The sequence below is a fragment of the Lactuca serriola genome, chromosome 5 (genome assembly GCF_051521515.1).
Source record: "Lactuca serriola cultivar US96UC23 chromosome 5, Lser_US96UC23_V15, whole genome shotgun sequence".
NCBI classification, from domain to species: Eukaryota; Viridiplantae; Streptophyta; class Magnoliopsida; order Asterales; family Asteraceae; genus Lactuca; species Lactuca serriola.
This window is the reverse complement of record NC_136412.1, coordinates 313,859,823-313,884,974: the sequence shown is the minus strand read 5'-3', so window position 1 is coordinate 313,884,974 and position 25,152 is coordinate 313,859,823. Positions and strand designations below refer to the sequence as shown.

The following is a 25,152-nucleotide window of genomic DNA, read 5'->3' as shown; positions in this document are numbered from 1 at the left end:
AATGTATAAAGCTATTGGATGACTTTTTCCAAGTGATTTAAACCAAAAAAAAAACATCTTGTTAATATGCCACTAAACCTATTTCAATATAATTTGTAGAATACTAATTCATGTTTTAACCAATATTACCTATGTTGTAACAAACAAAAGAAGATCAATTCAAAACTATTTAAGTTATTTTTGACATCAAACTCCTAATAAAGAAGATAAATGATTAAGTTACGTATGCTGGTGAAGAAAATATAGTCTTAAGGAGTAATTAACAAATATGTTGGTGTCTTGGCGCAAATGTTATTTTTTGGTAATCTAAAATCCAATTTTTTTAAACAAATACATAAATCATTATTAATACACATATATTAGGGTCTTGGCAGAAATGTTACTTTTATTGTAATCTATAATATGAATATTTATGTCAGCAAACTCAGAATTATGATGATCATTTTTCATGAAACCTTTCCAATTATGAGGTTGTTTTCTCAATATAATAAGTAAAATCATTGATTAATACAACTGGGCTCGTAGAAGAACTAAACTGATTATTTCTCATTTGCCTACAAGATTATATAATAGGGAACTCAAATTAACTGGAGTTCAAAAATTCCTGCTTTATTTTCGATCGCAAGGTTATATCAGCAACTATAAACTTAAGGTTTAGTCGTACCTTTGAAATATCCTTTATCAATATTGGGAATAAATTTTGGTGCATTGTAAGCCTTAGGCCCTCAAGCGACTGTAAACTTTTTAGTCATACCTTTGAAATACACTTTATCAATATTGGGTAGACATTTTGGTGCAATGTTTATCTTAGGCATGCAGTCTTAAACCTAACAATTGTTTGTTTAATTTTATATTTATAATTTTCATAATTTTCTTTATAATTAACATTAATATCGATTAAATTAATTAATATAAGGTGAGGGTCATTTTTATAAACATCTAGCATTTATCACCAAAGATTTATAATATATGTAATGTGTACAAGTGTAGTCTGAATAAACTTTAATTAATGAGTAATCATACACTACTTAGTATCGATGCACGAACACATAAAAAATGATAAGGGAGTGTTTCCTCACTAGTCTTCTAAAAGTATTGGTTTAAGATCTATCGAATTTCCTTCTAAGCAGTTACATTGCCTATTATGATAGGTTTTGGAACCCCAAACATCTATCGGATGTTTTATTATAACAGAGAACACCTCGTACACAAGCAAAGCGAGTTATGTTTAGATTACAATACATCCACTTGCTATATGTCATGCTACTCAACCACTTGTTATTACATTAACTACATGAAAACAAAACATGACATCATCAATATAAATTCACATGCAAAAGTGATGTGTGCAACATACATAACATCTACTTTGATACAAATTCCATTTGGAGAATACACGTGATAAAAACTATCAACAGGAAAATTCAACATAAAATTTAATATATATTTGCTATATGACGTTAAAAAGTCAAATAAGGAAACCAAATGCCCCATGAATGGTGATGCGTTAACGTAAGAAAGTCACATCCTAGATTTCAACGTATGAAAAAAGGAACCCGAAAAAACGACAAAATGGTTTGGAAGAGTGGAGAAATAAATAAATAAATAATCAAAATGTACCTAGTTTTTCATGCACAAGCAACGACTTGTGCGTTTATTTTGGGCTTTTTGTTTTTTATTTTTATATATTTATTTTTCAAGCACATGTGGTCTCTAATGTATGGAGGAACAAAATATTATAGTATTTGAAAAGAATCTAGTACCATCTTCGAATCTCTAAATACAATTCGTTTGGTCAACATATTTTTTATGTTTGGAACTCGACTAAAAGCTAATCTTTTAATGGCAGATTATGCACAAGGATCTAGTATCCAAACATAACATACCTGCAACAGTATTTGAAAAAGCAGTATCATTTTTTCTTTTGCTTTTTCATTTGGAGTAACAAATGTTTGTGTGTCTTACAACCAAAAGTATGGCACCGTGCATGGGCATCGCAAAGTCGCTTGTCATTCCTTATGAATGATGATGCATATGTATCGTTAAGTTACAGAATAAAGATGATGATGTCCCCACTTCCAACTAGATTGGTAACAAGACATGCGATATAAATTCTCGACGAGCTAAGCAGACAAGAGAAAACACACTACTTTCCATCCATTACTCTAAACATTGGTTACTAACTTTCCTATTTCATATATCCACTATTAAAGATTAGCGATTTGTTAACCATGCCAGGAAAAGGAAATGCAGTTCTAAAAGGAGATTGCAAGGGTAAATGCCACCTGTCAACCATTAATGATAGTTTTGTGGAGACAAGGACACATCATTTCATGGTTAATGGAAAGCCGTTGTATTTTAATGGCTTTAACGCCTACTGGTTAATGTGTATGGCTTCTGATCCATCTACAAGGGTGAAGGTCACAGATGCATTTCAAGAATCTTCCAAGATAGGAATGAACCTGGTTAGGACATGGGCTTTTAGTGATGGTGGCAACAAACCCCTGCAAACCTCTCCCGGTTTTTACAATGAGGACATGTTTAAGGTAACTTTATCTATTATTTTAGCCTCTATTTTTTATTCAACATGATCTGTAAACATTAAAAAGTAATATCTTATCAACCATACGACAAATCGACACGGACATATTGAAATAAAAGTTAGTAATAATCAAGATCACAAACACTTTAACACCTCTGTTTTATGTTACTTGTGATAACCATCCACACATTTTCATTCCAGGGATTGGATTTTGTGATATCAGAAGCGAAAAAGTATGGGATTCACTTGATTCTCAGCTTGGTTAATAACTGGGATGATTTTGGAGGTAAAAAACAATATGTTCAGTGGGCAAGGGATCATGGGGGACAATACTTGAATAGTGATGATGATTTCTTTACTAACGTTGTAGTTAAAGGATATTATAAGAATCATTTGAAGGTATATATATGTTTGGGAAACAATGTTTCCATTATATCACAAAAATTTTCTACAACAGCTGTATGTGCATTTTGTCAAAAAATTTGAGCATGTTGCAAATACTGTTTTGCTACAGACCATTCTTACGAGACGCAACTCAATCACCGGGGTTGACTACAAGGATGATTCCACCATCTTTGCATGGGAGCTAATGAACGAACCCCGCTGCCAGTCTGATCTATCAGGGAAATTTCTACAGGTTCTTGTTTTCTCTGTTTTCTCACAGTTAAGTTGTTCATATGAGAAAATGCCCGAATCAGTTATCTAGAAAGAAGGAAATCTTTTACTTTCAAATGATAGGAGTACATAGAGGAAACTGGTTTTTTATTAAACTATATGGTGCATAACCTATAACCATCGGTATCTCTTCTTTGTGCAGGAATGGATAGTAGAAATGGCAGCTGAAATAAAGTCCATTGATAAGAACCATCTTCTCGAAATCGGACTTGAAGGGTTTTATGGGGAATCAATGCCTGAAAAGAAGCAAAACAATCCGGGCTATGAAGTAGGGACCGACTTCATTACAAACAACGGCGTCAACAATGTGGATTTTGCTACAATCCATATGTATCCCGACCAATGGTATGATCGAGTCTATACCGACATATAAACTCCATCACAATGCTTTTGTTCGTATATATACTTTGCATGTCACGCTAGCCAACACCCGAACGTAGTTAGCATCCTAAAAATGTTTCATGAAATGCATGTTTCTTATTTATAACTAAAACAATCTTTTATGTTATTTAATTTTATTGAATAACATATGTGGGTATTTCGATTTTTGACTTAGGGTTCCGGGAGCTAGCGATGAAGCTCGAGCTAAATTTGTTGAAAAATGGATTAATGCACATATTGAGGATTGTGATTCCATCTTGAGAAAACCTTTACTGATTGCAGAATTTGGCAAGTCCTCTTGGTCTTCAGGTTACACCGTAGAAGCAAGGGATGAGTACTTTGGTGGGATATTCAACACGGCCTATGAAAGTGCAAGAAACCGGGGGTCGTGTTCAGGTACAACTTTTTGGCAAGTCATGGCGGAAGGAATGGATAACTGGGGTGACGGGTACCAAGTTTTCTTTGACCAAAACCCCTCCACTGCTGCAATAATTGCCATACAGTCTCAAAGAATTTCATCACTCGACTCTTCAACCAACCTACAGTTCTCTCCCGTTGCTGTTGAAAAATAATTATGTTGGGTTCCTGAACAAATAATTATCCCTTTCGAGATAAAATGATATTTCTCTCTACCGCGTTACTTACCTTTAGAAAATGTGAAGTTTAAATAGTGAAATGAAAATAAAGATAGAGGTAGCAACCATTTTGCATGAAACAAAATAGTTCCACCCTATTAGTAATGTTGTACCGCGGGTAACTTCAACTCAGTATTGTTGGACGAAGTGGGAAAATTGATGCATTTCCTTTTTATCTAAATATGGTAATATATGTAAGGTATTTTTATGTGTTTTCTTAGCTTTTGTCTATCTTTTCTTAATGTTATAAATATTTTGTCTATCAAACACACAAGTCACGTCAACATATGTGAATCCTTTTATATGTATTCAAACCACTTTTTGATCGCAGATCATCGACGAGAGGAATATTAATATTAGTTGATATGGGATATAGGTCATGATATATCATTAAATATCAAGATTTTTGACCTAAATTTTGTATTACACTTGTGCCTTTGGGGTGGTGATACTTAAATGAACAAATATTTTCCCGAGTTTTATACTAAAAAGTCTCATTATTTTGGAATTTTTTTTTGATAAATTCATAAATCTTTTTTTTTAACAAAAAAGTCTCGTTATTTTGGGAAAATCATATAATCTGTCTTTCCCAATTAAAAAAACTTTTTACTTAATTTGGGCAAAATGTTAAACGATCAGGTTTATTCTATTCAAAAAAAAAGATTTAGGACTTTATCAAAAAAAATCTCAAAATAATTAGACCTTTCTGCATGAAATGCATACTTATCCTATTAATATTGCTTGACAAAGGATATAAGTCATGATATACCAATGATTATTATGCCTTTAGATCTTGATTTTGAATTAAAATTATGTTTGTGGGAGTTGTGATACTTAAACAAACCATTACTTAATACCGACCGAAATGTGTGTGTGTATATGTATGTGTGTGTCTGTGTGTGAGAGACAGGGGGAATGTATAAAGCTATTGGATGACTTTTTCCAAGTGATTTAAACCAAAAAAAAAACATCTTGTTAATATGCCACTAAACCTATTTCAATATAATTTGTAGAATACTAATTCATGTTTTAACCAATATTACCTATGTTGTAACAAACAAAAGAAGATCAATTCAAAACTATTTAAGTTATTTTTGACATCAAACTCCTAATAAAGAAGATAAATGATTAAGTTACGTATGCTGGTGAAGAAAATATAGTCTTAAGGAGTAATTAACAAATATGTTGGTGTCTTGGCGCAAATGTTATTTTTTGGTAATCTAAAATCCAATTTTTTTAAACAAATACATAAATCATTATTAATACACATATATTAGGGTCTTGGCAGAAATGTTACTTTTATTGTAATCTATAATATGAATATTTATGTCAGCAAACTCAGAATTATGATGATCATTTTTCATGAAACCTTTCCAATTATGAGGTTGTTTTCTCAATATAATAAGTAAAATCATTGATTAATACAACTGGGCTCGTAGAAGAACTAAACTGATTATTTCTCATTTGCCTACAAGATTATATAATAGGGAACTCAAATTAACTGGAGTTCAAAAATTCCTGCTTTATTTTCGATCGCAAGGTTATATCAGCAACTATAAACTTAAGGTTTAGTCGTACCTTTGAAATATCCTTTATCAATACTGGGAATAAATTTTGGTGCATTGTAAGCCTTAGGCCCTCAAGCGACTGTAAACTTTTTAGTCATACCTTTGAAATACACTTTATCAAAATTGGGTAGACATTTTGGTGCAATGTTTATCTTAGGCATGCAGTCTTAAACCTAACAATTGTTTGTTTAATTTTATATTTATAATTTTCATAATTTTCTTTATAATTAACATTAATATCGATTAAATTAATTAATATAAGGTGAGGGTCATTTTTATAAACATCTAGCATTTATCACCAAAGATTTATAATATATGTAATGTGTACAAGTGTAGTCTGAATAAACTTTAATTAATGAGTAATCATACACTACTTAGTATCGATGCACGAACACATAAAAAATGATAAGGGAGTGTTTCCTCACTAGTCTTCTAAAAGTATTGGTTTAAGATCTATCGAATTTCCTTCTAAGCAGTTACATTGCCTATTATGATAGGTTTTGGAACCCCAAACATCTATCGGATGTTTTATTATAACAGAGAACACCTCGTACACAAGCAAAGCGAGTTATGTTTAGATTACAATACATCCACTTGCTATATGTCATGCTACTCAACCACTTGTTATTACATTAACTACATGAAAACAAAACATGACATCATCAATATAAATTCACATGCAAAAGTGATGTGTGCAACATACATAACATCTACTTTGATACAAATTCCATTTGGAGAATACACGTGATAAAAACTATCAACAGGAAAATTCAACATAAAATTTAATATATATTTGCTATATGACGTTAAAAAGTCAAATAAGGAAACCAAATGCCCCATGAATGGTGATGCGTTAACGTAAGAAAGTCACATCCTAGATTTCAACGTATGAAAAAAGGAACCCGAAAAAACGACAAAATGGTTTGGAAGAGTGGAGAAATAAATAAATAAATAATCAAAATGTACCTAGTTTTTCATGCACAAGCAACGACTTGTGCGTTTATTTTGGGCTTTTTGTTTTTTATTTTTATATATTTATTTTTCAAGCACATGTGGTCTCTAATGTATGGAGGAACAAAATATTATAGTATTTGAAAAGAATCTAGTACCATCTTCGAATCTCTAAATACAATTCGTTTGGTCAACATATTTTTTATGTTTGGAACTCGACTAAAAGCTAATCTTTTAATGGCAGATTATGCACAAGGATCTAGTATCCAAACATAACATACCTACAACAGTATTTGAAAAAGCAGTATCATTTTTTCTTTTGCTTTTTCATTTGGAGTAACAAATGTTTGTGTGTCTTACAACCAAAAGTATGGCACCGTGCATGGGCATCGCAAAGTCGCTTGTCATTCCTTATGAATGATGATGCATATGTATCGTTAAGTTACAGAATAAATATGATGATGTCCCCACTTCCAACTAGATTGGTAACAAGACATGCGATATAAATTCTCGACGAGCTAAGCAGACAAGAGAAAACACACTACTTTCCATCCATTACTCTAAACATTGGTTACTAACTTTCCTATTTCATATATCCACTATTAAAGATTAGCGATTTGTTAACCATGCCAGGAAAAGGAAATGCAGTTCTAAAAGGAGATTGCAAGGGTAAATGCCACCTGTCAACCATTAATGATAGTTTTGTGGAGACAAGGACACATCATTTCATGGTTAATGGAAAGCCGTTGTATTTTAATGGCTTTAACGCCTACTGGTTAATGTGTATGGCTTCTGATCCATCTACAAGGGTGAAGGTCACAGATGCATTTCAGGAATCTTCCAAGATAGGAATGAACCTGGTTAGGACATGGGCTTTTAGTGATGGTGGCAACAAACCCCTGCAAACCTCTCCCGGTTTTTACAATGAGGACATGTTTAAGGTAACTTTATCTATTATTTTAGCCTCTATTTTTTATTCAACATGATCTGTAAACATTAAAAAGTAATATCTTATCAACCATACGACAAATCGACACGGACATATTGAAATAAAAGTTAGTAATAATCAAGATCACAAACACTTTAACACCTCTGTTTTATGTTACTTGTGATAACCATCCACACATTTTCATTCCAGGGATTGGATTTTGTGATATCAGAAGCGAAAAAGTATGGGATTCACTTGATTCTCAGCTTGGTTAATAACTGGGATGATTTTGGAGGTAAAAAACAATATGTTCAGTGGGCAAGGGATCATGGGGGACAATACTTGAATAGTGATGATGATTTCTTTACTAACGTTGTAGTTAAAGGATATTATAAGAATCATTTGAAGGTATATATATGTTTGGGAAACAATGTTTCCATTATATCACAAAAATTTTCTACAACAGCTGTATGTGCATTTTGTCAAAAAATTTGAGCATGTTGCAAATACTGTTTTGCTACAGACCATTCTTACGAGACGCAACTCAATCACCGGGGTTGACTACAAGGATGATTCCACCATCTTTGCATGGGAGCTAATGAACGAACCCCGCTGCCAGTCTGATCTATCAGGGAAATTTCTACAGGTTCTTGTTTTCTCTGTTTTCTCACAGTTAAGTTGTTCATATGAGAAAATGCCCGAATCAGTTATCTAGAAAGAAGGAAATCTTTTACTTTCAAATGATAGGAGTACATAGAGGAAACTGGTTTTTTATTAAACTATATGGTGCATAACCTATAACCATCGGTATCTCTTCTTTGTGCAGGAATGGATAGTAGAAATGGCAGCTGAAATAAAGTCCATTGATAAGAACCATCTTCTCGAAATCGGACTTGAAGGGTTTTATGGGGAATCAATGCCTGAAAAGAAGCAAAACAATCCGGGCTATGAAGTAGGGACCGACTTCATTACAAACAACGGCGTCAACAATGTGGATTTTGCTACAATCCATCTGTATCCCGACCAATGGTATGATCGAGTCTATACCGACATATAAACTCCATCACAATGCTTTTGTTCGTATATATACTTTGCATGTCACGCTAGCCAACACCCGAACGTAGTTAGCATCCTAAAAATGTTTCATGAAATGCATGTTTCTTATTTATAACTAAAACAATCTTTTATGTTATTTAATTTTATTGAATAACATATGTGGGTATTTCGATTTTTGACTTAGGGTTCCGGGAGCTAGCGATGAAGCTCGAGCTAAATTTGTTGAAAAATGGATTAATGCACATATTGAGGATTGTGATTCCATCTTGAGAAAACCTTTACTGATTGCAGAATTTGGCAAGTCCTCTTGGTCTTCAGGTTACACCGTAGAAGCAAGGGATGAGTACTTTGGTGGGATATTCAACACGGCCTATGAAAGTGCAAGAAACCGGGGGTCGTGTTCAGGTACAACTTTTTGGCAAGTCATGGCGGAAGGAATGGATAACTGGGGTGACGGGTACCAAGTTTTCTTTGACCAAAACCCTTCCACTGCTGCAATAATTGCCATACAGTCTCAAAGAATTTCATCACTCGACTCTTAAACCAACCTACAGTTCTCTCCCGTTGCTGTTGAAAAATAATTATGTTGGGTTCCTGAACAAATAATTATCCCTTTCGAGATAAAATGATATTTCTCTCTGCCGCGTTACTTACCTTTAGAAAATGTGAAGTTTAAATAGTGAAATGAAAATAAAGATAGAGCTAGCAACCATTTTGCATGAAACAAAATAGTTCCACCCTATTAGTAATGTTGTACCGCGGGTAACTTCAACTCAGTATTGTTGGACGAAGTGGGAAAATTGATGCATTTCCTTTTTATCTAAATATGGTAATATATGTAAGGTATTTTTATGTGTTTTCTTAGCTTTTGTCTATCTTTTCTTAATGTTATAAATATTTTGTCTATCAAACACACAAGTCACGTCAACATATGTGAATCCTTTTATATGTATTCAAACCACTTTTTGATCGCAGATCATCGACGAGAGGAATATTAATATTAGTTGATAAGGGATATAGGTCATGATATATCATTAAATATCAAGATTTTTGACCTAAATTTTGTATTACACTTGTGCCTTTGGGGTGGTGATACTTAAATGAACAAATATTTTCCCGAGTTTTATACTAAAAAGTCTCATTATTTTGGAATTTTTTTTTGATAAATTCATAAATCTTTTTTTTAACAAAAAAGTCTCGTTATTTTGGGAAAATCATATAATCTGTCTTTCCCAATTAAAAAAACTTTTTCCTTAATTTGGGCAAAATGTTAAACAATCTGGTTTATTCTATTCAAAAAAAAAAGATTTAGGACTTTATCAAAAAAAATCTCAAAATAATTAGACTTTTCTTCATGAAATGCATACTTATCCTATTAATATTGCTTGACAAAGGATATAAGTCATGATATACCAATGATTATTATGCCTTTAGATCTTGATTTTGAATTAAAATTATGTTTGTGGGAGTTGTGATACTTAAACAAACCATTACTTAATACCGACCGAAATGTGTGTGTGTATATGTATGTGTGTGTCTGTGTGTGAGAGACAGGGGGAATGTATAAAGCTATTGGATGACTTTTTCCAAGTGATTTAAACCAAAAAAAAAAACATCTTGTTAATATGCCACTAAACCTATTTCAATATAATTTGTAGAATACTAATTCATGTTTTAACCAATATTACCTATGTTGTAACAAACAAAAGAAGATCAATTCAAAACTATTTAAGTTATTTTTGACATCAAACTCCTAATAAAGAAGATAAATGATTAAGTTACGTATGCTGGTGAAGAAAATATAGTCTTAAGGAGTAATTAACAAATATGTTGGTGTCTTGGCGCAAATGTTATTTTTTGGTAATCTAAAATCCAATTTTTTTAAACAAATACATAAATCATTATTAATACACATATATTAGGGTCTTGGCAGAAATGTTACTTTTATTGTAATCTATAATATGAATATTTATGTCAGCAAACTCAGAATTATGATGATCATTTTTCATGAAACCTTTCCAATTATGAGGTTGTTTTCTCAATATAATAAGTAAAATCATTGATTAATACAACTGGGCTCGTAGAAGAACTAAACTGATTATTTCTCATTTGCCTACAAGATTATATAATAGGGAACTCAAATTAACTGGAGTTCAAAAATTCCTGCTTTATTTTCGATCGCAAGGTTATATCAGCAACTATAAACTTAAGGTTTAGTCGTACCTTTGAAATATCCTTTATCAATATTGGGAATAAATTTTGGTGCATTGTAAGCCTTAGGCCCTCAAGCGACTGTAAACTTTTTAGTCATACCTTTGAAATACACTTTATCAATATTGGGTAGACATTTTGGTGCAATGTTTATCTTAGGCATGCAGTCTTAAACCTAACAATTGTTTGTTTAATTTTATATTTATAATTTTCATAATTTTCTTTATAATTAACATTAATATCGATTAAATTAATTAATATAAGGTGAGGGTCATTTTTATAAACATCTAGCATTTATCACCAAAGATTTATAATATATGTAATGTGTACAAGTGTAGTCTGAATAAACTTTAATTAATGAGTAATCATACACTACTTAGTATCGATGCACGAACACATAAAAAATGATAAGGGAGTGTTTCCTCACTAGTCTTCTAAAAGTATTGGTTTAAGATCTATCGAATTTCCTTCTAAGCAGTTACATTGCCTATTATGATAGGTTTTGGAACCCCAAACATCTATCGGATGTTTTATTATAACATAGAACACCTCGTACACAAGCAAAGCGAGTTATGTTTAGATTACAATACATCCACTTGCTATATGTCATGCTACTCAACCACTTGTTATTACATTAACTACATGAAAACAAAACATGACATCATCAATATAAATTCACATGCAAAAGTGATGTGTGCAACATACATAACATCTACTTTGATACAAATTCCATTTGGAGAATACACGTGATAAAAACTATCAACAGGAAAATTCAACATAAAATTTAATATATATTTGCTATATGACGTTAAAAAGTCAAATAAGGAAACCAAATGCCCCATGAATGGTGATGCGTTAACGTAAGAAAGTCACATCCTAGATTTCAACGTATGAAAAAAGGAACCCGAAAAAACGACAAAATGGTTTGGAAGAGTGGAGAAATAAATAAATAAATAATCAAAATGTACCTAGTTTTTCATGCACAAGCAACGACTTGTGCGTTTATTTTGGGCTTTTTGTTTTTTATTTTTATATATTTATTTTTCAAGCACATGTGGTCCCTAATGTATGGAGGAACAAAATATTATAGTATTTGAAAAGAATCTAGTACCATCTTCGAATCTCTAAATACAATTCGTTTGGTCAACATATTTTTTATGTTTGGAACTCGACTAAAAGCTAATCTTTTAATGGCAGATTATGCACAAGGATCTAGTATCCAAACATAACATACCTGCAACAGTATTTGAAAAAGCAGTATCATTTTTTCTTTTGCTTTTTCATTTGGAGTAACAAATGTTTGTGTGTCTTACAACCAAAAGTATGGCACCGTGCATGGGCATCGCAAAGTCGCTTGTCACTCCTTATGAATGATGATGCATATGTATCGTTAAGTTACAGAATAAATATGATGATGTCCCCACTTCCAACTAGATTGGTAACAAGACATGCGATATAAATTCTCGACGAGCTAAGCAGACAAGAGAAAACACACTACTTTCCATCCATTACTCTAAACATTGGTTACTAACTTTCCTATTTCATATATCCACTATTAAAGATTAGCGATTTGTTAACCATGCCAGGAAAAGGAAATGCAGTTCTAAAAGGAGATTGCAAGGGTAAATGCCACCTGTCAACCATTAATGATAGTTTTGTGGAGACAAGGACACATCATTTCATGGTTAATGGAAAGCCGTTGTATTTTAATGGCTTTAACGCCTACTGGTTAATGTGTATGGCTTCTGATCCATCTACAAGGGTGAAGGTCACAGATGCATTTCAAGAATCTTCCAAGATAGGAATGAACCTGGTTAGGATTTGGGCTTTTAGTGATGGTGGCAACAAACCCCTGCAAACCTCTCCCGGTTTTTACAATGAGGACATGTTTAAGGTAACTTTATCTATTATTTTAGCCTCTATTTTTTATTCAACATGATCTGTAAACATTAAAAAGTAATATCTTATCAACCATACGACAAATCGACACGGACATATTGAAATAAAAGTTAGTAATAATCAAGATCACAAACACTTTAACACCTCTGTTTTATGTTACTTGTGATAACCATCCACACATTTTCATTCCAGGGATTGGATTTTGTGATATCAGAAGCGAAAAAGTATGGGATTCACTTGATTCTCAGCTTGGTTAATAACTGGGATGATTTTGGAGGTAAAAAACAATATGTTCAGTGGGCAAGGGATCATGGGGGACAATACTTGAATAGTGATGATGATTTCTTTACTAACGTTGTAGTTGAAGGATATTATAAGAATCATTTGAAGGTATATATATGTTTGGGAAACAATGTTTCCATTATATCACAAAAATTTTCTACAACAGCTGTATTTGCATTTTGTCAAAAAATTTGAGCATGTTGCAAATACTGTTTTGCTACAGACCATTCTTACGAGACGCAACTCAATCACCGGGGTTGACTACAAGGATGATTCCACCATCTTTGCATGGGAGCTAATGAACGAACCCCGCTGCCAGTCTGATCTATCAGGGAAATTTCTACAGGTTCTTGTTTTCTCTGTTTTCTCACAGTTAAGTTGTTCATATGAGAAAATGCCCGAATCAGTTATCTAGAAAGAAGGAAATCTTTTACTTTCAAATGATAGGAGTACATAGAGGAAACTGGTTTTTTATTAAACTATATGGTGCATAACCTATAACCATCGGTATCTCTTCTTTGTGCAGGAATGGATAGTAGAAATGGCAGCTGAAATAAAGTCCATTGATAAGAACCATCTTCTCGAAATCGGACTTGAAGGGTTTTATGGGGAATCAATGCCTGAAAAGAAGCAAAACAATCCGGGCTATGAAGTAGGGACCGACTTCATTACAAACAACGGCGTCAACAATGTGGATTTTGCTACAATCCATCTGTATCCCGACCAATGGTATGATCGAGTCTATACCGACATATAAACTCCATCACAATGCTTTTGTTCGTATATATACTTTGCATGTCACGCTAGCCAACACCCGAACGTAGTTAGCATCCTAAAAATGTTTCATGAAATGCATGTTTCTTATTTATAACTAAAACAATCTTTTATGTTATTTAATTTTATTGAATAACATATGTGGGTATTTCGATTTTTGACTTAGGGTTCCGGGAGCTAGCGATGAAGCTCGAGCTAAATTTGTTGAAAAATGGATTAATGCACATATTGAGGATTGTGATTCCATCTTGAGAAAACCTTTACTGATTGCAGAATTTGGCAAGTCCTCTTGGTCTTCAGGTTACACCGTAGAAGCAAGGGATGAGTACTTTGGTGGGATATTCAACACGGCCTATGAAAGTGCAAGAAACCGGGGGTCGTGTTCAGGTACAACTTTTTGGCAAGTCATGGCGGAAGGAATGGATAACTGGGGTGACGGGTACCAAGTTTTCTTTGACCAAAACCCTTCCACTGCTGCAATAATTGCCATACAGTCTCAAAGAATTTCATCACTCGACTCTTCAACCAACCTACAGTTCTCTCCCGTTGCTGTTGAAAAATAATTATGTTGGGTTCCTGAACAAATAATTATCCCTTTCGAGATGAAATGATATTTCTCTCTGCCGCGTTACTTACCTTTAGAAAATGTGAAGTTTAAATAGTGAAATGAAAATAAAGATAGAGCTAGCAACCATTTTGCATGAAACAAAATAGTTCCACCCTATTAGTAATGTTGTACCGCGGGTAACTTCAACTCAGTATTGTTGGACGAAGTGGGAAAATTGATGCATTTCCTTTTTATCTAAATATGGTAATATATGTAAGGTATTTTTATGTGTTTTCTTAGCTTTTGTCTATCTTTTCTTAATGTTATAAATATTTTGTCTATCAAACACACAAGTCACGTCAACATATGTAAATCCTTTTATATGTATTCAAACCACTTTTTGATCGCAGATCATCGACGAGAGGAATATTAATATTAGTTGATAAGGGATATAGGTCATGATATATCATTAAATATCAAGATTTTTGACCTAAATTTTGTATTACACTTGTGCCTTTGGGGTGGTGATACTTAAATGAACAAATATTTTCCCGAGTTTTATACTAAAAAGTCTCATTATTTTGGAATTTTTTTTTTGATAAATTCATAAATCTTTTTTTTTAACAAAAAAGTCTCGTTATTTTGGGAAAATCATATAATCTGTCTTTCCCAATTAAAAAAACTTTTTCCTTAATTTGGGCAAAATGTTAAACAATCTGGTTTATTCTATTCAAAAAAAAAAGATTTAGGACTTTATCAAAAAAAATCTCAAAATAATTAGACTTTTCTTCATGAAATGCATACTTATCCTATTAATATTGCTTGACAAAGGATATAAGTCATGATATACCAATGATTATTATGCCTTTAGATCTTGATTTTGAATTAAAATTATGTTTGTGGGAGTTGTGATACTTAAACAAACCATTACTTAATACCGACCGAAATGTGTGTGTGTATATGTATGTGTGTGTCTGTGTGTGAGAGACAGGGGGAATGTATAAAGCTATTGGATGACTTTTTCCAAGTGATTTAAACCAAAAAAAAAACATCTTGTTAATATGCCACTAAACCTATTTCAATATAATTTGTAGAATACTAATTCATGTTTTAACCAATATTACCTATGTTGTAACAAACAAAAGAAGATCAATTCAAAACTATTTAAGTTATTTTTGACATCAAACTCCTAATAAAGAAGATAAATGATTAAGTTACGTATGCTGGTGAAGAAAATATAGTCTTAAGGAGTAATTAACAAATATGTTGGTGTCTTGGCGCAAATGTTATTTTTTGGTAATCTAAAATCCAATTTTTTTAAACAAATACATAAATCATTATTAATACACATATATTAGGGTCTTGGCAGAAATGTTACTTTTATTGTAATCTATAATATGAATATTTATGTCAGCAAACTCAGAATTATGATGATCATTTTTCATGAAACCTTTCCAATTATGAGGTTGTTTTCTCAATATAATAAGTAAAATCATTGATTAATACAACTGGGCTCGTAGAAGAACTAAACTGATTATTTCTCATTTGCCTACAAGATTATATAATAGGGAACTCAAATTAACTGGAGTTCAAAAATTCCTGCTTTATTTTCGATCGCAAGGTTATATCAGCAACTATAAACTTAAGGTTTAGTCGTACCTTTGAAATATCCTTTATCAATATTGGGAATAAATTTTGGTGCATTGTAAGCCTTAGGCCCTCAAGCGACTGTAAACTTTTTAGTCATACCTTTGAAATACACTTTATCAATATTGGGTAGACATTTTGGTGCAATGTTTATCTTAGGCATGCAGTCTTAAACCTAACAATTGTTTGTTTAATTTTATATTTATAATTTTCATAATTTTCTTTATAATTAACATTAATATCGATTAAATTAATTAATATAAGGTGAGGGTCATTTTTATAAACATCTAGCATTTATCACCAAAGATTTATAATATATGTAATGTGTACAAGTGTAGTCTGAATAAACTTTAATTAATGAGTAATCATACACTACTTAGTATCGATGCACGAACACATAAAAAATGATAAGGGAGTGTTTCCTCACTAGTCTTCTAAAAGTATTGGTTTAAGATCTATCGAATTTCCTTCTAAGCAGTTACATTGCCTATTATGATAGGTTTTGGAACCCCAAACATCTATCGGATGTTTTATTATAACATAGAACACCTCGTACACAAGCAAAGCGAGTTATGTTTAGATTACAATACATCCACTTGCTATATGTCATGCTACTCAACCACTTGTTATTACATTAACTACATGAAAACAAAACATGACATCATCAATATAAATTCACATGCAAAAGTGATGTGTGCAACATACATAACATCTACTTTGATACAAATTCCATTTGGAGAATACACGTGATAAAAACTATCAACAGGAAAATTCAACATAAAATTTAATATATATTTGCTATATGACGTTAAAAAGTCAAATAAGGAAACCAAATGCCCCATGAATGGTGATGCGTTAACGTAAGAAAGTCACATCCTAGATTTCAACGTATGAAAAAAGGAACCCGAAAAAACGACAAAATGGTTTGGAAGAGTGGAGAAATAAATAAATAAATAATCAAAATGTACCTAGTTTTTCATGCACAAGCAACGACTTGTGCGTTTATTTTGGGCTTTTTGTTTTTTATTTTTATATATTTATTTTTCAAGCACATGTGGTCCCTAATGTATGGAGGAACAAAATATTATAGTATTTGAAAAGAATCTAGTACCATCTTCGAATCTCTAAATACAATTCGTTTGGTCAACATATTTTTTATGTTTGGAACTCGACTAAAAGCTAATCTTTTAATGGCAGATTATGCACAAGGATCTAGTATCCAAACATAACATACCTGCAACAGTATTTGAAAAAGCAGTATCATTTTTTCTTTTGCTTTTTCATTTGGAGTAACAAATGTTTGTGTGTCTTACAACCAAAAGTATGGCACCGTGCATGGGCATCGCAAAGTCGCTTGTCACTCCTTATGAATGATGATGCATATGTATCGTTAAGTTACAGAATAAATATGATGATGTCCCCACTTCCAACTAGATTGGTAACAAGACATGCGATATAAATTCTCGACGAGCTAAGCAGACAAGAGAAAACACACTACTTTCCATCCATTACTCTAAACATTGGTTACTAACTTTCCTATTTCATATATCCACTATTAAAGATTAGCGATTTGTTAACCATGCCAGGAAAAGGAAATGCAGTTCTAAAAGGAGATTGCAAGGGTAAATGCCACCTGTCAACCATTAATGATAGTTTTGTGGAGACAAGGACACATCATTTCATGGTTAATGGAAAGCCGTTGTATTTTAATGGCTTTAACGCCTACTGGTTAATGTGTATGGCTTCTGATCCATCTACAAGGGTGAAGGTCACAGATGCATTTCAAGAATCTTCCAAGATAGGAATGAACCTGGTTAGGATTTGGGCTTTTAGTGATGGTGGCAACAAACCCCTGCAAACCTCTCCCGGTTTTTACAATGAGGACATGTTTAAGGTAACTTTATCTATTATTTTAGCCTCTATTTTTTATTCAACATGATCTGTAAACATTAAAAAGTAATATCTTATCAACCATACGACAAATCGACACGGACATATTGAAATAAAAGTTAGTAATAATCAAGATCACAAACACTTTAACACCTCTGTTTTATGTTACTTGTGATAACCATCCACACATTTTCATTCCAGGGATTGGATTTTGTGATATCAGAAGCGAAAAAGTATGGGATTCACTTGATTCTCAGCTTGGTTAATAACTGGGATGATTTTGGAGGTAAAAAACAATATGTTCAGTGGGCAAGGGATCATGGGGGACAATACTTGAATAGTGATGATGATTTCTTTACTAACGTTGTAGTTAAAGGATATTATAAGAATCATTTGAAGGTATATATATGTTTGGGAAACAATGTTTCCATTATATCACAAAAATTTTCTACAACAGCTGTATGTGCATTTTGTCAAAAAATTTGAGCATGTTGCAAATACTGTTTTGCTACAGACCATTCTTACGAGACGCAACTCAATCACCGGGGTTGACTACAAGGATGATTCCACCATCTTTGCATGGGAGCTAATGAACGAACCCCGCTGCCAGTCTGATCTATCAGGGAAATTTCTACAGGTTCTTGTTTTCTCTGTTTTCTCACAGTTAAGTTGTTCATATGAGAAAATGCCCGAATCAATTATCTAGAAAGAAGGAAATCTTTTACTTTCAAATGATAGGAGTACATAGAGGAAACTGGTTTTTTATGAAACTATATGGTGCATAACCTATAACCATCGGTATCTCTTCTTTGTGCAGGAATGGATAGTAGAAATGGCAGCTGAAATAAAGTCCATTGATAAGAACCATCTTCTCGAAATCGGACTTGAAGGGTTTTATGGGGAATCAATGCCTGAAAAGAAGCAAAACAATCCGGGCTATGAAGTAGGGACCGACTTCATTACAAACAACGGCGTCAACAATGTGGATTTTGCTACAATCCATCTGTATCCCGACCAATGGTATGATCGAGTCTATACCGACATATAAACTCCATCACAATGCTTTTGTTCGTATATATACTTTGCATGTCACGCTAGCCAACACCCGAACGTAGTTAGCATCCTAAAAATGTTTCATGAAATGCATGTTTCTTATTTATAACTAAAACAATCTTTTATGTTATTTAATTTTATTGAATAACATATGTGGGTATTTCGATTTTTGACTTAGGGTTCCGGGAGCTAGCGATGAAGCTCGAGCTAAATTTGTTGAAAAATGGATTAATGCACATATTGAGGATTGTGATTCCATCTTGAGAAAACCTTTACTGATTGCAGAATTTGGCAAGTCCTCTTGGTCTTCAGGTTACACCGTAGAAGCAAGGGATGAGTACTTTGGTGGGATATTCAACACGGCCTATGAAAGTGCAAGAAACCGGGGGTCGTGTTCAGGTACAACTTTTTGGCAAGTCATGGCGGAAGGAATGGATAACTGGGGTGACGGGTACCAAGTTTTCTTTGACCAAAACCCCTCCACTGCTGCAATAATTGCCATACAGTCTCAAAGAATTTCATCACTCGACTCTTCAACCAACCTACAGTTCTCTCCCGTTGCTGTTGAAAAATAATTATGTTGGGTTCCTGAACAAATAATTATCCCTTTCGAGATAAAATGATATTTCTCTCTGCCGCGTTACTTACCTTTAGAAAATGTGAAGTTTAAATAGTGAAATGAAAATAAAGATAGAGCTAGCAACCATTTTGCATGAAACAAGATAGTTCCACCCTATTAGTAATGTTGTACCGCGGGTAACTTCAACTCAGTATTGTTGGACGAAGTGGGAAAATTGATGCATTTCCTTTTTATCTAAATATGGTAATATATGTAAGGTATTTTTATGTGTTTTCTTAGCTTTTGTCTATCTTTTCTTAATGTTATAAATATTTTGTCTATCAAACACACAAGTCACGTCAACATATGTAAATCCTTTTATATGTATTCAAACCACTTTTTGATCGCAGATCATCGACGAGAGGAATATTAATATTAGTTGATAAGGGATATAGGTCATGATATATCATTAAATATCAAGATTTTTGACCTAAATTTTGTATTACACTTGTGCCTTTGGGGTGGTGATACTTAAATGAACAAATATTTTCCCGAGTTTTATACTAAAAAGTCTCATTATTTTGGAATTTTTTTTTTGATAAATTCATAAATCTTTTTTTTTAACAAAAAAGTCTCGTTATTTTGGGAAAATCATATAATCTGTCTTTCCCAATTAAAAAAACTTTTTCCTTAATTTGGGCAAAATGTTAAACAATCTGGTTTATTCTATTCAAAAAAAAAAGATTTAGGACTTTATCAAAAAAAATCTCAAAATAATTAGACTTTTCTTCATGAAATGCATACTTATCCTATTAATATTGCTTGACAAAGGATATAAGTCATGATATACCAATGATTATTATGCCTTTAGATCTTGATTTTGAATTAAAATTATGTTTGTGGGAGTTGTGATACTTAAACAAACCATTACTTAATACCGACCGAAATGTGTGTGTGTATATGTATGTGTGTGTCTGTGTGTGAGAGACAGGGGGAATGTATAAAGCTATTGGATGACTTTTTCCAAGTGATTTAAACCAAAAAAAAAACATCTTGTTAATATGCCACTAAACCTATTTCAATATAATTTGTAGAATACTAATTCATGTTTTAACCAATATTACCTATGTTGTAACAAACAAAAGAAGATCAATTCAAAACTATTTAAGTTATTTTTGACATCAAACTCCTAATAAAGAAGATAAATGATTAAGTTACGTATGCTGGTGAAGAAAATATAGTCTTAAGGAGTAATTAACAAATATGTTGGTGTCTTGGCGCAAATGTTATTTTTTGGTAATCTAAAATCCAATTTTTTTAAACAAATACATAAATCATTATTAATACACATATATTAGGGTCTTGGCAGAAATGTTACTTTTATTGTAATCTATAATATGAATATTTATGTCAGCAAACTCAGAATTATGATGATCATTTTTCATGAAACCTTTCCAATTATGAGGTTGTTTTCTCAATATAATAAGTAAAATCATTGATTAATACAACTGGGCTCGTAGAAGAACTAAACTGATTATTTCTCATTTGCCTACAAGATTATATAATAGGGAACTCAAATTAACTGGAGTTCAAAAATTCCTGCTTTATTTTCGATCGCAAGGTTATATCAGCAACTATAAACTTAAGGTTTAGTCGTACCTTTGAAATATCCTTTATCAATATTGGGAATAAATTTTGGTGCATTGTAAGCCTTAGGCCCTCAAGCGACTGTAAACTTTTTAGTCATACCTTTGAAATACACTTTATCAATATTGGGTAGACATTTTGGTGCAATGTTTATCTTAGGCATGCAGTCTTAAACCTAACAATTGTTTGTTTAATTTTATATTTATAATTTTCATAATTTTCTTTATAATTAACATTAATATCGATTAAATTAATTAATATAAGGTGAGGGTCATTTTTATAAACATCTAGCATTTATCACCAAAGATTTATAATATATGTAATGTGTACAAGTGTAGTCTGAATAAACTTTAATTAATGAGTAATCATACACTACTTAGTATCGATGCACGAACACATAAAAAATGATAAGGGAGTGTTTCCTCACTAGTCTTCTAAAAGTATTGGTTTAAGATCTATCGAATTTCCTTCTAAGCAGTTACATTGCCTATTATGATAGGTTTTGGAACCCCAAACATCTATCGGATGTTTTATTATAACAGAGAACACCTCGTACACAAGCAAAGCGAGTTATGTTTAGATTACAATACATCCACTTGCTATATGTCATGCTACTCAACCACTTGTTATTACATTAACTACATGAAAACAAAACATGACATCATCAATATAAATTCACATGCAAAAGTGATGTGTGCAACATACATAACATCTACTTTGATACAAATTCCATTTGGAGAATACACGTGATAAAAACTATCAACAGGAAAATTCAACATAAAATTTAATATATATTTGCTATATGACGTTAAAAAGTCAAATAAGGAAACCAAATACCCCATGAATGGTGATGCGTTAACGTAAGAAAGTCACATCCTAGATTTCAACGTATGAAAAAAGGAACCCGAAAAAACGACAAAATGGTTTGGAAGAGTGGAGAAATAAATAAATAAATAATTAAAATGTACCTAGTTTTTCATGCACAAGCAACGACTTGTGCGTTTATTTTGGGCTTTTTGTTTTTTATTTTTATATATTTATTTTTCAAGCACATGTGGTCTCTAATGTATGGAGGAACAAAATATTATAGTATTTGAAAAGAATCTAGTACCATCTTCGAATCTCTAAATACAATTCGTTTGGTCAACATATTTTTTATGTTTGGAACTCGACTAAAAGCTAATCTTTTAATGGCAGATTATGCACAAGGATCTAGTATCCAAACATAAAATACCTGCAACAGTATTTGAAAAAGCAGTATCATTTTTTCTTTTGCTTTTTCATTTGGAGTAACAAATGTTTGTGTGTCTTACAACCAAAAGTATGGCACCGTGCATGGGCATCGCAAAGTCGCTTGTCATTCCTTATGAATGATGATGCATATGTATCGTTAAGTTACAGAATAAATATGATGATGTCCCCACTTCCAACTAGATTGGTAACAAGACATGCGATATAAATTCTCGACGAGCTAAGCAGACAAGAGAAAACACACTACTTTCCATCCATTACTCTAAACATTGGTTACTAACTTTCCTATTTCATATATCCACTATTAAAGATTAGCGATTTGTTAACCATGCCAGGAAAAGGAAATGCAGTTCTAAAAGGAGATTGCAAGGGTAAATGCCACCTGTCAACCATTAATGATAGTTTTGTGGAGACAAGGACACATCATTTCATGGTTAATGGAAAGCCGTTGTATTTTAATGGCTTTAACGCCTACTGGTTAATGTGTATGGCTTCTGATCCATCTACAAGGGTGAAGGTCACAGATGCATTTCAAGAATCTTCCAAGATAGGAATGAACCTGGTTAGGATTTGGGCTTTTATTGATGGTGGCAACAAACCCCTGCAAACCTCTCCCGGTTTTTACAATGAGGACATGTTTAAGGTAACTTTATCTATTATTTTAGCCTCTATTTTTATTCAACATGATCTGTAAACATTAAAAAGTAATATCTTATCAACCATACGACAAATCGACACGGACATATTGAAATAAAAGTTAGTAATAATCAAGATCACAAACACTTTAACACCTCTGTTTTATGTTACTTGTGATAACCATCCACACATTTTCATTCCAGGGATTGGATTTTGTGATATCAGAAGCGAAAAAGTATGGGATTCACTTGATTCTCAGCTTGGTTAATAACTGGGATGATTTTGGAGGTAAAAAACAATATGTTCAGTGGGCAAGGGATCATGGGGGACAATACTTGAATAGTGATGATGATTTCTTTACTAACGTTGTAGTTAAAGGATATTATAAGAATCATTTGAAGGTATATATATGTTTGGGAAACAATGTTTCCATTATATCACAAAAATTTTCTACAACAGCTGTATGTGCATTTTGTCAAAAAATTTGAGCATGTTGCAAATACTGTTTTGCTACAGACCATTCTTACGAGACGCAACTCAATCACCGGGGTTGACTACAAGGATGATTCCACCATCTTTGCATGGGAGCTAATGAACGAACCCCGCTGCCAGTCTGATCTATCAGGGAAATTTCTACAGGTTCTTGTTTTCTCTGTTTTCTCACAGTTAAGTTGTTCATATGAGAAAATGCCCGAATCAATTATCTAGAAAGAAGGAAATCTTTTACTTTCAAATGATAGGAGTACATAGAGGAAACTGGTTTTTTATGAAACTATATGGTGCATAACCTATAACCATCGGTATCTCTTCTTTGTGCAGGAATGGATAGTAGAAATGGCAGCTGAAATAAAGTCCATTGATAAGAACCATCTTCTCGAAATCGGACTTGAAGGGTTTTATGGGGAATCAATGCCAGAAAAGAAGCAAAACAATCCGGGCTATGAAGTAGGGACCGACTTCATTACAAACAACGGCGTCAACAATGTGGATTTTGCTACAATCCATCTGTATCCCGACCAATGGTATGATCGAGTCTATACCGACATATAAACTCCATCACAATGCTTTTGTTCGTATATATACTTTGCATGTCACGCTAGCCAACACCCGAACGTAGTTAGCATCCTAAAAATGTTTCATGAAATGCATGTTTCTTATTTATAACTAAAACAATCTTTTATGTTATTTAATTTTATTGAATAACATATGTGGGTATTTCGATTTTTGACTTAGGGTTCCGGGAGCTAGCGATGAAGCTCGAGCTAAATTTGTTGAAAAATGGATTAATGCACATATTGAGGATTGTGATTCCATCTTGAGAAAACCTTTACTGATTGCAGAATTTGGCAAGTCCTCTTGGTCTTCAGGTTACACCGTAGAAGCAAGGGATGAGTACTTTGGTGGGATATTCAACACGGCCTATGAAAGTGCAAGAAACCGGGGGTCGTGTTCAGGTACAACTTTTTGGCAAGTCATGGCGGAAGGAATGGATAACTGGGGTGACGGGTACCAAGTTTTCTTTGACCAAAACCCCTCCACTGCTGCAATAATTGCCATACAGTCTCAAAGAATTTCATCACTCGACTCTTCAACCAACCTACAGTTCTCTCCCGTTGCTGTTGAAAAATAATTATGTTGGGTTCCTGAACAAATAATTATCCCTTTCGAGATAAAATGATATTTCTCTCTGCCGCGTTACTTACCTTTAGAAAATGTGAAGTTTAAATAGTGAAATGAAAATAAAGATAGAGGTAGCAACCATTTTGCATGAAACAAAATAGTTCCACCCTATTAGTAATGTTGTACCGCGGGTAACTTCAACTCAGTATTGTTGGACGAAGTGGGAAAATTGATGCATTTCCTTTTTATCTAAATATGGTAATATATGTAAGGTATTTTTATGTGTTTTCTTAGCTTTTGTCTATCTTTTCTTAATGTTATAAATATTTTGTCTATCAAACACACAAGTCACGTCAACATATGTGAATCCTTTTATATGTATTCAAACCACTTTTTGATC

The 25,152-nt window shown here is 32.7% G+C and overlaps 5 protein-coding genes across 5 annotated transcripts; all 5 read left to right on the top strand.

Annotated features, from left to right (window-relative positions):
* The first annotated feature begins 2,231 nt into the window (after positions 1–2,231).
* LOC145050811 (mannan endo-1,4-beta-mannosidase 4-like) lies at positions 2,232–4,213 on the top strand. Its single transcript, XM_078999004.1, has 5 exons — positions 2,232–2,546; positions 2,744–2,941; positions 3,057–3,179; positions 3,360–3,562; positions 3,774–4,213. The coding sequence occupies exons 1-5, from the start codon at positions 2,232–2,234 to the stop codon at positions 4,168–4,170; spliced, it is 1,236 nt and encodes a 411-aa protein (XP_078855130.1). The 3' UTR covers positions 4,171–4,213.
* Positions 4,214–7,378: 3,165 nt separating this feature from the next.
* Positions 7,379–9,278, top strand: LOC145050810 (mannan endo-1,4-beta-mannosidase 4-like). Its single transcript, XM_078999003.1, has 5 exons — positions 7,379–7,693; positions 7,891–8,088; positions 8,204–8,386; positions 8,507–8,709; positions 8,921–9,278. The coding sequence occupies exons 1-5, from the start codon at positions 7,379–7,381 to the stop codon at positions 9,276–9,278; spliced, it is 1,257 nt and encodes a 418-aa protein (XP_078855129.1).
* A 3,248-nt stretch (positions 9,279–12,526) lies between these two features.
* On the top strand, positions 12,527–14,580 carry LOC145050809 (mannan endo-1,4-beta-mannosidase 4-like). Its single transcript, XM_078999002.1, has 5 exons — positions 12,527–12,841; positions 13,039–13,236; positions 13,352–13,474; positions 13,655–13,857; positions 14,069–14,580. The coding sequence occupies exons 1-5, from the start codon at positions 12,527–12,529 to the stop codon at positions 14,463–14,465; spliced, it is 1,236 nt and encodes a 411-aa protein (XP_078855128.1). The 3' UTR covers positions 14,466–14,580.
* A 3,095-nt stretch (positions 14,581–17,675) lies between these two features.
* LOC145050808 (mannan endo-1,4-beta-mannosidase 4-like) lies at positions 17,676–19,614 on the top strand. The gene is made up of 5 exons (XM_078999000.1): positions 17,676–17,990; positions 18,188–18,385; positions 18,501–18,623; positions 18,804–19,006; positions 19,218–19,614. The coding sequence occupies exons 1-5, from the start codon at positions 17,676–17,678 to the stop codon at positions 19,612–19,614; spliced, it is 1,236 nt and encodes a 411-aa protein (XP_078855126.1).
* A 3,210-nt stretch (positions 19,615–22,824) lies between these two features.
* On the top strand, positions 22,825–24,762 carry LOC145050807 (mannan endo-1,4-beta-mannosidase 4-like). The gene is made up of 5 exons (XM_078998999.1): positions 22,825–23,139; positions 23,336–23,533; positions 23,649–23,771; positions 23,952–24,154; positions 24,366–24,762. The coding sequence occupies exons 1-5, from the start codon at positions 22,825–22,827 to the stop codon at positions 24,760–24,762; spliced, it is 1,236 nt and encodes a 411-aa protein (XP_078855125.1).
* The last annotated feature ends 390 nt before the right edge of the window (positions 24,763–25,152 follow it).